This window comes from Mus caroli, chromosome 8 (genome assembly GCF_900094665.2).
Source record: "Mus caroli chromosome 8, CAROLI_EIJ_v1.1, whole genome shotgun sequence".
NCBI lineage: Eukaryota > Metazoa > Chordata > Mammalia > Rodentia > Muridae > Mus > Mus caroli.
Genome location: NC_034577.1, coordinates 116,938,691 through 116,954,136, shown reverse-complemented (window position 1 = coordinate 116,954,136; position 15,446 = coordinate 116,938,691). Strand labels below are relative to the sequence as shown.

Genomic DNA, 15,446 nt, shown 5'->3' with positions numbered 1-15,446 from the left:
CACACACACACACACACACACACACACACACACACACCTATGTAATACAGGAAGAAGAATGTGTCTCGATCAGTAACATGCTTACCTAACTTGCACAAAGCCCTGGGTTTGATCTCCAGGACCAGTTAAGTCAAGCAAGATGGCACATGGCTGTAATCCTAGCACTAAGGAAGGAGGCAGGAGGATGAAAAGTTTAAGGTCATTCTTGGCTACTTTGAACTCTTTATGAGAGTTGGAAAACCAAGAAACCCCTTGTGATGCTCTGGGATCTGCCTGGTCCACCCAGATCTGGGGTCACAGTAAGTTGTGTGGGAAGAACACTTGGTGGCTAGGAATATTTGATCGTAAGCAGACCAAAGATGTCACAGTCCTTGCACACCACCCCACTGGCTATGGAACATCTGTAGGAATCACTTTGTCCTAGTAACGTTTGCAAGCAGGTTTATATGCATGACCTGAGAGAACCCTGCCATCCCCTCACACATTAAACATGAAATTCCACAGACCATTAGTCCAATGAACATGCTTTTGCCACTCAGGAAATTAAAATTAATGGTGAGGCTGTTTCATGGTGATTGTTTGAATAATTGCTACCTAGCCATGATGTGCAGCCTTGCTATGGAGGACCACAGTTCATGTTCGAGGTCTCTGCAGCAATCTCTAAATGACATTTCCTTGTACTTCGTGGGTATGGGTGGATACTCTCACATTTAAAATAAAATGTCTTTTTAAAAATAGAGTTTGGGCTTTTACAAAAGAATTTATTCAAAACACTTTGTTCAAAAAGCAGGTAGTGGTCTGGGAAGAGGGCTCAACTGGTAAAGAGCTTACCTCATAAGCATGAGGATCTGAGTTCAGATTCCCAGGACCTACATGAAAGCTGGCTGTCAGGGCATGCACTTCTGCTCAGGTGGTAGAAAGGCTCACTGACCAGCAGCAAGCACGAGGCTCAGTGTGAGACCCTAGTTCAAAAAGTCAGACAGTGAGCATTTGAGGGGGTCTCGTGACATTGACCTGCATATGTGCAAATGCACATACACATGAACATGTACATACATACATCACATACAAGAAGCAATGATGTTTCTATAGGTGCCAAGCTCAGTCCTGGGGTTATCCATGCCGATAGTGTGGGTGTTAGCATAGCCCTGGCACTGTGCATGGCCCAGGAACTGCTCTAAACACTCCTCATTCTTCATTGCAGCTTTGCTGGCTCTGTTCTTCAGTTTAGAAAAGGAAACTGAGGCATGAGAATAAAGTGAATTGTTGCATGGTCTCATAATGGTATATGAGAGAACTAGGTTCAGGTGCAGGCTCTCAAACTAAGCCTGTACCTTGTGGTGCTGCCAGCTAAGTCTAGGACGGGAGGCTCTCCAGCAAGGAGGTCATCCTACTGAATGAAGCTTCCAGAAGTAATGCCCAGTCAGCCTTCATGACTGGGAAGCGAAGGTGCTGACCTGGAGCTTTAAGGAGGAGGGAGGGTGTCAGGCATGTGAGGTCCACAGAAGCTTTGAGAGGTGCGGACATTTAGGTTGGGACACGTGTTGCAGACTTCATGGTGACTGGGAGGTGCAGAGATTTGGAGAGTTATGTTCTAAGCATCTAGAGGTGAAAACAGGAGAATTATCATAGTGGGGACCCTGAGGTCTGAGCAGGAGTGCTACCAAGTTAGGATTTGAGTCCCGTGATGGCTAAACATTGGGACAGGTGTAGCTGTGCAGGAATCATATGTTTGTGTTCTAGGTTTTGTGTGTGTGTGTGTGTGATGCTTTGAAACAAAGTCCTCCTATGCAGCTCCAGCTGTCCTTGAGCTCTCTCTCTTTGAACCTCATCCTCTGAAGTCCTTGGATTGCAGGAATAAATACCTCAATGTCTCTTTGGGGGTTCACCATATGGTTCATGACTGGGACTTGAATATGTGTGGCAGAAGGGTGAAGGAGGCAGAGGAGGACAGAAAGAGACTGGAAACCACTGGTGGCCTGTTTGAGGGAAGCCATGTAGGTAATTTGGGGGCAGAGGCCCTGTTGTTTCAAGTAGACACTGAGAACCGTGTTTTATAGGAGCAGAAGAGGAGGGTCAGAGCTGCAGTATGTCAGGATGCACTTCCATGGCAGGAGACTGGGGTGGAGAATGAGGTCAAGTCAGCATCTAAGGGGACAGGGGAGGTGGTTTTGTAGATCGAGTGCTTGCTGTGCAGGCATTAGGGCCTGAGCTGGAACCCAAACACCACAGAAACGTTGGGCATGGTGTGCATACCTAGAATCACAGAGTGAGGGAGGCTGGCAGCTCTGGGGCTCAGAAACCTGGCAGCCTTGCTTACTTGGTGAGCTCTAGACCAGTGAGAGACCCTGCCTCAAAACAAACGAGGGAGATGGGGAAGAATGAGGAGAGCTGGAGCCTGGGGCGCAATTAGAGCAAGAAAGTGCTGGGTTTGGAAGCCTTCGATGTCTGATTACTAGCTTTGCTTATGCGTAAATACAATACAGAAGACAATGCCTGAGAGATGGTTCTCACATTTTTTTCACATGGCCTCCACACTCACAAACATGCAAACACCCACACATATGCACAGACACATACACACACATGCACACATGTACACACTCATGTGCACACACATATTCACAGACACATGCACACGCACACACCACAACATATCAAATAAACCAGGCTGGGAACCTCCACATAGAACAGCACGTGTGGAGAAAAGTTCACACCTACAGATTACCCATAAGGGTCCCAGGCTGCTGACTCCTGTGCTGCTGAGCCTCTGCCTTTTTTCTATCAGACTGTCTGGGTTTCCCTCAATATCCACGTGTCCCTGTCAATTCTTGTTTGAGAACCTGGGAACTTGGAATATTTGTCTAGAACATTCCAGCCCATTGTCTTAAACCCAGGTAGTCTGGGCATTAAGTCCTCCACACCCACTCTCTTTCTCAGGATAGGTGGGAAAGTGGGAAAGGAGATAGAAAGAGCTGACAGTGAGGAGCCCTGGCTTCTCCAGGGGCAAAAAACAGCACAGGTCTCCACCCCCCACAAGACTTCTGTTTAGCATCCTGTATTAAGCTGGCCTTCATGATATTCATGAGGGAAAGGAGACAACGAGGGAGATGGGGAAGAATGAGGAGAGCTGGAGCCTGGGGCGCAATTAGAGCAAGAAAGTGCTGGGTTTGGAAGCCTTCGATGTCTGATTACTAGCTTTGCTTATGCGTAAATACAATACAGAAGACAATGCCTGAGAGATGGTTCTCACATTTTTTTCACATGGCCTCCACACTCACAAACATGCAAACACCCACACACTGCTTGTGGACGTTGTACATCGTGGTGCGCACTAGGCTCCGCACCACGATGTACAACGTCCACAAGCNNTGGGTTTGGAAGCCTTCGATGTCTGATTACTAGTTTTGCTTATGCGTAAATACAAACTGCTGTGCTAAGCAAAAAATAATTGTAATAGATTCATTTAATCATGGTGCCGCTCTGCTGGACCCTCAAGGGCTCCGTGCTCGCAGATGTGCCCTCCCTGGGGCAGCCCCTCTGACTGCACGGCTGGGCCTGACCTACTTTTTAGCTTCCTGGGAAGGTGTCTGGAGAGCCTCCCAGGGCACAGCCACCCTGGGAAAATGGAACAGAGAAACTTTCCATCACCCAGGCTTTTGAGGGGAAGGGGATACCACTTAAGCAAGTCTGGCTCGGGCTTGCGGTTTTCACGGAGACACGAGCCAGGAGATGAATTCTTAATAGTTACACTAAGAGTTCTCAACATAGTGTCTGGGACAATGTAGGGCAGGGAGACTGGGCTTCCTGTGAACTTAAGAGATGGCATATCGGACTGGTGAGGTGTCTTGGTGGTTAAAGGCAACTGCTGTGTGGACCTGACCACCCAAGTTCAATCTCTGGAACCCATGTGAGAGCAAAGGAGAGAAGTGACTACACATAATTGCTCTCTTCTGACCTCCACATATGCAGCATAGCACACATGCATGCCTCCATAGAGCACACACACATACACACACACTCATACACACACATACACACACACTCATACACATACACACATACACACACATACACACACATATACACACATACACATATACACACATACACACACATATACACACACATACACATATACACACACACATACACATACCACACACATACATATATACACATACATGCACACACATACACACATACATACACACATACACATGCATACACATATACACACACATATATACACATATACATATATATATACATATATATATACATATACATATACATACATATATATACATATACATATATACATATATACACACATACATATATACACACACACATACACACATACACACACACTCATACACACATACACATATACACACACATATACACACATACATACACATACACACACATACATACATACACACACATACATACACACATACATATACATACACACACATACACATACAACACACACATACACAGACACATACACATATACACACACATACACACACACATACACACAGACACACACACACACACACACACTTTTAAATAATTACAAAAAGATGGAACCTTGGCAGGGCTTGGAAGAGCAAGGCCCTCTTGGCTCTCAGGCCTGTGCTGGATTGTCCAGCTGGTGTCATTCTCCCTGCCCACCTCAGCATTCCTAAGTGCCTTCTAACTGGCAGTTTGATAGGTGGAGCTATTTTTCTCCAAGTACAGGCAGCTTCACAGATGAAATGAACTCAAAATCCTGAGCAACAAGCTAGGGAGAGAGCTCAGCCAATACAGCACTTCTCACAATCACGGCAGCCTGCGCTTCTGCACAGAACCCACACACAAAGCTGACTGGTAGTGCATGCCTAGAAACCCAGTGCTGGGGAGATAGAAGGGAGGGTTCCTGGGGCTTCAGGCCAGAAGAATCCGCAGGCTCCAAGCCAATGAGCAACCTTGTCTCAGAAAACAAACTGGCTCAGTGAGTAAAGCATCAGACATACAGCTCAAGGCCCAGATTTTAGATCTCACCTGAACCCCACTTGCATGCCATCTGGACAGGCATGCAGCTTTGCACACAAACAGATATACACACATACACACCACCACATATGCATTCAAAATAAACAAATAACAGGTAAACAAGGAGACTACCACCAGAGGAATGACACCTGAAGCTGACCTCTGACTTCCCCATGCACACACATATGAACACACACCCCTACACACAGACATGAATACAAATATTCAGACACCACAGACACAAAACACACACATGCAAACACACAAAAACACCCACACCACATACACATGTGAACACACACAAACACCCACACCACACACACATGTGAACACAAACACATGCAAAACACACAAACACCCACCACACACACACACACATATAAGTAAATAAATCAAAGTGGATTATTTAAGCAGAAACAAAAGGTTGACCTCTGTTCTTTCCAAGTGTGCACACACGTGTACACACACACACATACATACACACAAACTTGAGAAACATCAAGGACACTAGAATTTGCACAAATCTGCTAAAACGATCCCATGTGAAGAACAGCAGACTGAGCTGTGACTATTGCTTTAAGAAAGACAGGCACACTGCCCATGTGTGGACCTGCTGAGATGAACCAGCCAAGGCTCTAGTTGACCTGTGGCCTCCATGAAGTGTCATCAGACACCATCTCCCATGTCCTGCAGGAAAGAGGACGCTGTGACACAGAAACAAGCAGTGATCGTGTGGCCTCTATCCCACAGACGATGTATTTTGTGTGACCTTAATGTGGTGACCAGGGCCAGCTGTCTTCTCTAACCTGTGTCTCTTTGCTTTCAGCTTGGGGATCTACTTCAGAAGCTGCAGTTTGTCCTGGCCTACGTGGCCCCTTGGCAGATGGCCTGGGGCTCTTCCTTCCACGTGTTTGCCCAGCTCTTCGCCATCCCTCGTATCCTTTCTGCTCGCTCTCCCCTGCCAGACTGAGGCTGGCATCTTACAGACAGGCGCTCTCCACTGACCTGGCAGTAACAGCACTGTAGTCTGTCCGATTACATTTTAATGCGTGTTGGAGAGGCACTCCGGGTCCCCTTCAGGCCACTTAACCTTAAAAGACATTGTGTCATTCCGGACGCTGCCTGCTCCTCAATCCATGCACAGTGGTTATTTTTTACTTTTTTAAAAAAAATGTATTTTATTTATTTAGTGAGACTCATGTTCTGTAGTGCAAGTATGAAGGTCAGAGGACAATTTGTGGAAAATGGTTCTCTCCTTCCAACATGTGGGTCCCAGGAACAGATTTCAGATCATCCAACTGGGAAACAAGTACCTTTACCCACTGAGTCATTTTTGCTGACCCAAATTTTACATCCCTACAGCATTCAGTTTCCCAACTCTAGGTATGCAGTCAGAGGGTTGGACTTCTAAATAGAAAATTACTGATTAAATAATTGGGTCGACTTAGGCAAGCTTGTACACATCTATTTACCCTTAAGTGTTATAGATAGGGTTAATAAATTCAATATATTATTTATTATATTGTAATATACTTTTTATATCTACTTCATTAATATTACAAAATCTAGAATCGGATACGAGTAGAATTTTACCCTGAAGTACGTTTGGAGAGTGAAAAATAAATCACAGTTTTATTTTGTGGTTGCTAGGCAGACCTGGTTTCTGTACATTTTTAATGTGTTTCCACAATGATCATTAGCTTTAATCCAATTTAATTCGGCTCAAAGCAAATTGGAGATGCCATTTCTAATGATCACATTGACACAGATAACTAAATTTTATCCCGAAATGTAGAGAGACATAGAGAGGTTGATTAAAGAAAGCCATTCGTGGTGATGCACACTTGTAAGCCTAGCTTGCAGGAGGATGGCCTGCGGGTGCCAGAGAGGTAGGGCCTACATAGATCCAGGCCAGTAAGGCTAAAAAAAAACAGACTCTGTCTCAATATAACAAGATGAACAACGGAGGCACGAGAATATACTTGAAAAGAGAGAATAATGCAATTTTCTTGATCCTAATATCTGTCCCTAAGAGTTTCCTTTCCCACTGATTTTAGATTTTCAATACCCATGTTTCTGATCACAGGCTTAGAGCCACTGGCGTCAGAGCCGCAGGAGCAACCTGGAAAATGAACGATTCCTGGGCTCTGTACAACTCGGAGGTCAAACTCAGGGATAGATCCTCAGAGGGAGTTATAATTTTGTTTGTGTTGCCATGACAACCACTCTGCGGAAAGCAGCTTAGGGGAGGAACTGGTTTATTTGGCTCACATTGGGTGTGTGTGTGGGGGTGGGGGGGTTGTGGGGGAGTCATCACTGAGTGGCCATGGAGGCAGAAACACAAGCCGTCGCTCAATCACACCCTCCAGGAAGGGACTGATTCCTGGCCTGCTCACTGTCGAGATCAGCTTTCTTTACACAGTCCAGTCCATGAAGAAGTGTCACCCACGTTGGGGTGGGTCTTTCCCACTTCAGTGAACAATCAAGACGATCCCTCTCATATGTGCTCACAGCACACCACGATCTGAACAATTCCTCCAAGTCTCTCTTCCTGGATGAGTCTAGGTTCTGTCAGTCAGGACGAGAGTTAAAACAACCAGAACAGATGGACACAGGGACTTACGCTTGTGTTGATGATCTCTGGTGGAAGACCCTCCTCAGGCTAAGCTCCGGCCGGCTGTGTACTTGGATGCTGTTTATTGGTATAAATGAGGCTGGAATTTTTACTTCTATGAAGATGTCAGATGGTTAACTGAGTTCCTCCACAGGAAATTTCTTACTCAACTTGGTGGTCAGGACAGGAACATACTTGTGATCATCACTAAGTAATAGTATATGCTAGATTCTTATTTTTTTAAAGTTATTAAAACTTGCTTTTGTTGTTGTTTTTTTTTTCGAGACAGGGTTTCTCTGAGTAGCCCTGGCTGTCCTGGAACTCACTTGGTAGACCAGGCTGGCCTCGAACTCAGAAATCCACCTGCCTCTGCCTCCCAAGTGCTGGGATTAAAGTCGTGCACCACCACTGCCCAACATTAAAACATTTTTTAAGTCATCCATCACTTCTGGTTCTTACAATCTTCCCTCCCCATCATGTGCCCCTGAGGCTTGAGAGGAGGGTGTGACAAAGGCATAGGCTCAAGGCTGTGCACTCCAAAGTCTCTCTCTCCACACATGGTCCACTTGTTTCTATGATGGAGTTTGAGAATTGCTTATCTATGGGTAATAACAATATGTCACTTGGAATAGTTTTATTGCTGCGTTCATTTAGCAGAATAATAGCAGGTATCCCATAGGACCAATGGTCTCTTTAGTCTCAGGTTCTTGGCTTCATTGATAGTTGGAGGTGTGAACTCAACCTCATGGAGCGAGCCTTAAATCCATTTTTGTTAAAGTTGTTGGTTAGTCTCCTAACACGTGTGCCACTAGTGTAACCATGGGCACATCTTGCAGACAGGTTATTACTGTAGCTTGCAGGATGCACAGCTGAGTGGGTGAAATCTGATGATTACTTTTTCACAGCATGGTATATTCTTGTTCTTAGACCTGTGTTGATACTTACAAATCATTTCAAAGGTTATTCGGTGGGATAAGCTAAGAGAGAAAAAAAATGCTTGAAGCACCCTTCAACTGCTGGGCACTTTGTTTTCCCAAAGATTCCTTTATATAAAGTAAGAGTGGGTGGGGGACTGAGGTGACTTCTTATTCTGATGTATGTTTAAAGTTTCAACTTCCAAGCATGCTTCTTACATGAAAATTATCAAAAGAAAGACGAATACATAGTCAAGGAACCATGGTGGCAGTTAAAAGTGGGGACCACTGATCCCTGGCTGTTCTATGACACTTCCTGTCAGTACCTGTGCTCGCCAGTAAGCCTGTGGACCCCAGCTATTCCTCACAGCTCATGGCTAAACTGACACGGTTGCCTGCCCTGTACATCTGCCCTGTTCATACCAGAGCCTGGGTTGCCTACTCAGTGAATCCCAGACAAGGGAAGAAGCTGGCATGCAGCATGGGTTAAAGCCAAGTGCTTTGGCTTGTCGACCCCTTCTCTTAGGGCATGGAGATGCTAGGGCTTAAGAAGTAATTCAGTGGCGTGTTGGCCTTGCAAGCATAAGGACCTGAGTTGGCCTCGAGGACTCAGGTAAACAGACTGGATGTGTTGGTAGGCGTTTGTGATCTCAGTGATGGAGAAGCAGAGGCAGGGAGATTCCTAGAACTCACTAGCCAGTTGGCCTAGCAGCCTGCTTGGTAAACTCCCAGTCAATGAGAGCTCCAAAATGTCTCCAGTGAGAGCTCCGGTCAATGGGAGACCATGTCTCCAAAAACAAGTTATCAGCATCTGCAGAAAGATGCTCAAGACTGAGCTCTGGCCTGCACATGCGTGTACAGCCAAGTATAAACAGGCTCGTGCGTGCACACACACACATACACACACACACACACACACACACAAGAAAGGAAGACATTCAAGATCCATATTGTATACAATATTTGACAACCAGTTTTGGAATATTCCATCCATTTTCCCCTAAACCTCATCCTTTAGTGACATCATTTATTCCCGTCTGCTGAGACAAGGCCTTCTAACCGCCCCCATGCTGGCCATTGCCTCCGAAGCCTCTCCTTGTCCACAGACCTCTTCATCTTTGTTCAGTGATGAAGGTCAGGACTCTTAGCACCTGGAGTCCGCATGAGATGAAGGGTGGAGAAGCTGGGTCTACATAACGGTCCAGAGAAAACTGCCAGATCCGTAAAGGTCGGCCCGGATCCCACCTAATTGCCAAACGTTAATTATCTCATCACCCTATTAAGAAACGTGGGCTCCATCCCACATCAAGAACAGACTAATTTGCTGTATTTTCGAATTGAATTAGCTCTCCAGCCAGCAGGGCACTGCTGGGTAAATTGTCTTCACCAGTTCCAGCATGTTTCTTCTCTTACCGCCTCCATTGGCTTGTAAGCTTCCAGCCTCTAGGGAGAGAAGCTCACCCTTTAAACGTGTGCAGACACTGCGCCCGGCTATCATCTCCTCACAATTAGACTACAGTCTAAACATGCATGGTGGGGAGGCAGCTTCCCACCCCCACGTCCCTTTAAGCTCCTAATGATTTTCATAAAGTGTTTAATTATAGGTGTTGAGGATTTTTATCTTAATTGCACTTTTCACAGGTCATCTGCCTTGTAAGCTAACCTTTCGCCCTTTCTGTTGGGAGGAACCGAAGAAGGCTTTGGGTGACCTCTGAGCTATGATCCCGTCCAGGGTCTGTGTTGGTGCTGTTAACTACAGTTCAGCTGAATACCTTCATTCATTCAGTCCCTCAGAGGCCCTTCATTCATTCCCTTCCTCCACCTTCCACCACACCTCCCTACAGTCCCCAGATTTTTATTTTGATTGTATGTGTGTGTGTGTGTGCATATGTGTGCACATATGTGTGACACTCAGAGGTCAGTGTTGTTGTCTGTATTGATAGCCTCCTCGTAGCCTAGGTTGACCTTGAATTCTTGCTGTAGCTAAGGATGAATGTTAGCTTCTGTTCCACCCTCCTAGTGCTTGGATTGCAGACGTGGGACACCGTGACCCATGGAATAGCATTTGAAACTCTGGTGATGACAGCGTGTATTCCTCCTTAACCCTATCCTCTCAGACTCCGCCATGCTTTTCTTTCAGACATTTGCCACCTCGATCTTCTCCACACCCCTGAGTCCGTTCCTTGGGAGCGTCATATTCATCACGTCCTACGTCAGGCCGGTGAAGTTCTGGGAGAGAAGCTATAAGTAAGAGCTTAAACATCACCGCTAAATTGCTATATTTCCGTGTGTCCCAGCACTTAGTCCCTGATGCTCTGGATCGTTTTTTGGACTGTTCACATCCTCTGTACAGGGGTCTGACACCCAGGCTCCCATGGCTCTCCAGTTCACAGTGTGAATCTGTGATCTGCTGCTGATGCAGTGTGAATCGGCAATCCACTGCACCTGGTAGTGTGCGTCGGTGGTCTCCAGGTACACAGTATGAAGTAGGGTTCGTCTGTTAGTCATAGCTGGAGAGCTATGAAGAGAGTTACACAGCTGGTTCTTAGCTGCTGGCTGAAAAGGTGTGATGGGCAGGCCATGGCTGTGTGCTTTGATATACTGGGATTACCTATAGGAAAGCCCCCTTGTTCTTTATTATATCCCTTCTGTGAGCATCAGAATCTCGGCATCATCATCTGATGCCTCTGCCAAGTCCTCTCATCACAGCTCTGCACAGACAGGAGCACCACGGAACCTGTAGGACACATTCAGTAGGAGATCATGGCTCCCAGGTTCACCTTTCCCTCGGCCGTTAGAACCGGGCACCAGATTCTCCGTGGATGTAGTGATGGAATGGGGTATTTTGTCTTTGTTATTTTTAATAATAGGGATGGGACCCGAAGCTCAGAACATGGCTACGTTCAGTCTACCACTCTTCATTAGAGGCAGAAACAAACGAGGGCACAGTGGCTTACTGAGGAGTAATCATTTTCTCCCTCCTGAAGCTGGGTCTAGTGTGCGCCGGGGGTGGCCTCACAATCTTTTCTTTTATTAGTCAACATTTCAAGTGATATTCCCCTTCCCGGTTACCCCTCCACAACCCTCCCATCCCATACTCCTTCTCCTTTGCCTCAATGAGGGAGCTCCTCCATCCATTTACCTACTCCCGCCTCACCGCCCTAGCATCCCCCTACACTGGGGCATTAAGCCTCCAAAGGACCAAGGGCCTCCCCACCCATTGATGCCAGATAAGGCCATCCTCTGCTACATATGCAGCTGGAGCCATGGGTCTCTCCATGCGTACTCTTTCCTTGGTGGTTTAGTCTCTGGGAACTCGGGGGGGGGGGCAGTTAGTTGATATTGTTCTTCCTATGGGATTGCAATCCCCTTCAGCTCCTTCAGTCCTTCCTGTAGCTCTTCCATTGGCATCCCTAGGCTCAGTCCAGTGTTTGGCTGTGAGTATCTGCATCTGTATTGGCCAGGTGCTGGTAAAACCTCTCAGGGAACAGCCATACCAGGCTCCTGACAGCAAGCCCTTCTTGGCATCACCATGCTGTGCCTACACTTGGCAGAACTCTGCTATTCTGTTTTGTGCCCTTTTGGCCTCAGAGGTTGGCCTGAAGGTCCAGAGACCATACAGTGGCTTCCAGTTTCTGCTGTGAGACAATTTGTGTGAGTATAAGTATGTGGCCTGGAGCAGGCAGTGGGGTACATGGGTTAAAGCCCTTCAACTTTGGCAGCCTCAAGTCTCTTCCCCCTTGTCACTAAGGTGCAGGTGACAACGGGACCTGTTTGATTAATGCAAGCAAGGAGAAAATGAGGCACCATCTCAGCACATGTTACATGTTCATACGAGCTAGTGTGATCCTTGGGCAGACTAGTGCTCTGAGGGGGTTCCATTGCCACCAAGGCTGAGATGTGAGGTGTTTACCTGGCTGAGCACACTTCCCACAAGATTAGGTTCAGGGAACCCTAACTGGGAAAACTTTACCTTGCTTCTCTCTCTCTCTCTCTCTCTCTCTCTCTCTCTCTCTCTCTCTCTCTCTCTCTCTCTCCCCGTCCCTCCCTCCCTTCCTCCCTTCCTCCCTTCCTCCATCCCTCCATCCCTCCCTCCCTCTTTCTCTCTTCCTTTCCTTCATTTTTTTCCTTTCTTTGATGTTCAGTTTTTGAGATAGTGTCTGTATTAGTCAGGGTTTTACTGCTGTGAACAGACATCATGACCAAGGCAACTCTTATAAGGACAACATTTAATTGGAGCTGGGTTACAGGTTAGAGATTCAGTCCGTTATCATCAAGGGGGGACCATGGCAGCATCCAGGCAGGCATGATGCAGGAGGAGCTGAGAGTTAGTTCTACATCTTCATCTGAAGGCTGCTAGCAGAATACTGACTTCCAAGCAGCTAGGAGTAGGGTCTTAAAGCCCATTCCACAGTGACACACCTACCTTCAAAAGGGCCACACTTCCAAATAGTGCCAGTCCCTGGGTCAGCCATCACAGTGTCTTAGCCCAGCCTGGGTTCTAACATGGTCTTCCTGCCTCAGACTCCCAGGCATTAGAATCCCATGCTCACGCCACTGCGCCTGGTTCCTTTTCTTAAGTCCAAAGCAGGAGCTTTGGGGCTGGTTCTACAGTACATCTGTGTCTCTGTAAGGGGATGTGGGGGGTGTGGGGAGGAGACCTGCACACTCCAGCCTACAGTCTATTACTCCATAGTTTCTGTGAGCCTGTTCATGAGGCTCTCAGACTCTGAGAGGCTCTGCCATTATTTAATGGCAATTTTCCTGCCTGGTTGTCATCGTTGCTGAGGTGCAGGTCATATGATGAGGTGTCCCATTGCTGTGACAGCTTTGATGGACTCTGCTAAGCCAGCCCTAGGTCTGAAACTGGTAATAATAGCTGCAACAGAAGCAGGACCAGGATGGCAGTAAAGTCAGAGACCAAAACCCTCAGCTTTACAAGTTTACTGATCCCCTTCTCACGTCTAACAGTCTTTTCAGCCTTGACAGCTACTCTGTACAGTCTCATTTCCCTCCTTATGATAGAGCATACCAAGGAAACCATGGCAAAACTCATGGTTCATATAAGGTCATGGAACCAGTGAACAGCCCAGCCAGAATATAAACCCAAAGCAGCCCTTCTGGTCCCTGAGCACTTCGAAGCCTCTCACAGAGCATACATACATACACACACACACACACACACATGCTGTCTCTCTCTCTGTCATATACACATTAACATACCTAGAACATGCAAAAACACACTTGAACAATGCACATGCAAATACAGTAGAGACACAGAGAACACACACACACAACTATAGAACATACACTCTGAACATACACATAAACATACACATTCATACAGAGAGAAGACTTGTGACACAGAACACACACAGTACACTCAGAGAACACAGAGAGCACATGCATGCACACACATACACATGCATGCACACCACTCAGCAATATTCAGGTAAAGTATTCGTCCCAGACAGCCTTGGTCACAAAAGGAGCATATCTGGCAGGAGAGGGTGTGGGCCTGCTCTCTCTGGCTGCCTCGCTTCAGGGGAGAGCTGAAGCATTCTGCACACTCCTTATAGCAGCAGAAGAGCTCTGGGTAGATGTAGCCTCTGAGCTTCATTGAGAGCCTCTGATAGGCTGTTGCTGGGTGACTCCACCCCAGCTCATCTCAACAGTCCTGATGCTGAGCTATCAAGCCTGCAGTTACTATAATAGCATGAAGAAATAGCACCCATCTTCAGGTTGGTGCGGAGCATGGTGAGGGGCCAGACAGAGTGCAGGGTGCATCCAGGTGAGTTGTCAGCTTGTAAGTCCATTTGTCCCTGTTCCCAAGAGGAATGTCCAGCTCTTCTGTGTATCCTCTGCTTAGGTGCTCAGCCGCTCCACCTGCAAGAAGAGGGCAGGAGCGCAGGGATGTGGTTCTGAACCCTCAGAGACGGTGGCTGTCTGAGGGCTTTGAAAGGGGTCACACTAGGGAGTCCCAATGCAGTTTTCCTTACTTGGGTGGTTGGGGAGATCCTATTCCCACCCTGTCCTTCCTGCACCAGGGTGTGCCAAGTAACTGCACCTGTCTGTGAAGGAGGAGGCTGCAAAGCACCTTCACCCTCTGGGAAGGGACCCAGAGGTCTGTGATATGCTCAGATTTGTGGGGCTTGAGCGGTGTGAAAACACATACATGTGGCTTTGAGGGGTCTGTTTGTATGTCCACCCTCATCGTTTCTATGTTCATAGCCTACCCTCTCACCTCAGACTAGGGCTGGAGGAGGTGAGACATTTCGGAGATTGTTAGGTGAACCATGGTGAGTAGATTTGGGCTGCCTTTCAAGAGACCCTGGAGAGCTCTCCAGGTTCCTTCCTACCATAAGGTCACAGTGGGAACTTGGCCATCTGTGGCCCAGAAGAGGCCTCTAGCAGAACCTTGTCTCACTGGTACCTTGGCTACAGACCTACAGGCTTCAGAGCTGTGAACAATAAATCCTTTGTCTTTGTGAGTAGCTGGGCCAAGAAGACTCTGTAACAACAGTGTGAACTGCCTGAGACAGGATACAAGTGCTGCCCAGCAGTACATAGTTAAAGACTAACATGGCTTAGCTTCCACAGGAGCATAAGGGGACATAAGTGAGCCCTGAGAGATACCAGATAGAACTGGACGAAGTCTGAACAGAGTGAGGGTCAAAGAGAATTTTAGACTCAACAAACCTCAGCTTAATGTGATGGCATTTGGGAGAATGCTATAGTGTCCGTATATTCTGGTCACCCTGATCACACTGGTCTCACTGGTCACATTGATCACACTGGTCACACTGATCATGCTGGTCACACTGGTCACAGTGGTCACAGTGGTGACACTGATCATGTTGGTCACATTGATC

The 15,446-nt window shown here is 47.0% G+C and overlaps 1 protein-coding gene across 1 annotated transcript in view; it reads left to right on the top strand.

The window, feature by feature from the left end:
* Pcnx2 (pecanex 2) overlaps window positions 1-15,446 on the top strand; it is a 145,949-nt gene that overhangs the window by 86,106 nt on the left and 44,397 nt on the right. Inside the window, exons 22-23 of the mRNA XM_021170316.1 lie at window positions 5,873-5,981; window positions 10,692-10,821. Coding sequence (XP_021025975.1) covers window positions 5,873-5,981; window positions 10,692-10,821 — 239 coding nt within the window. The remainder of the gene's footprint in view (window positions 1-5,872; window positions 5,982-10,691; window positions 10,822-15,446) is intronic.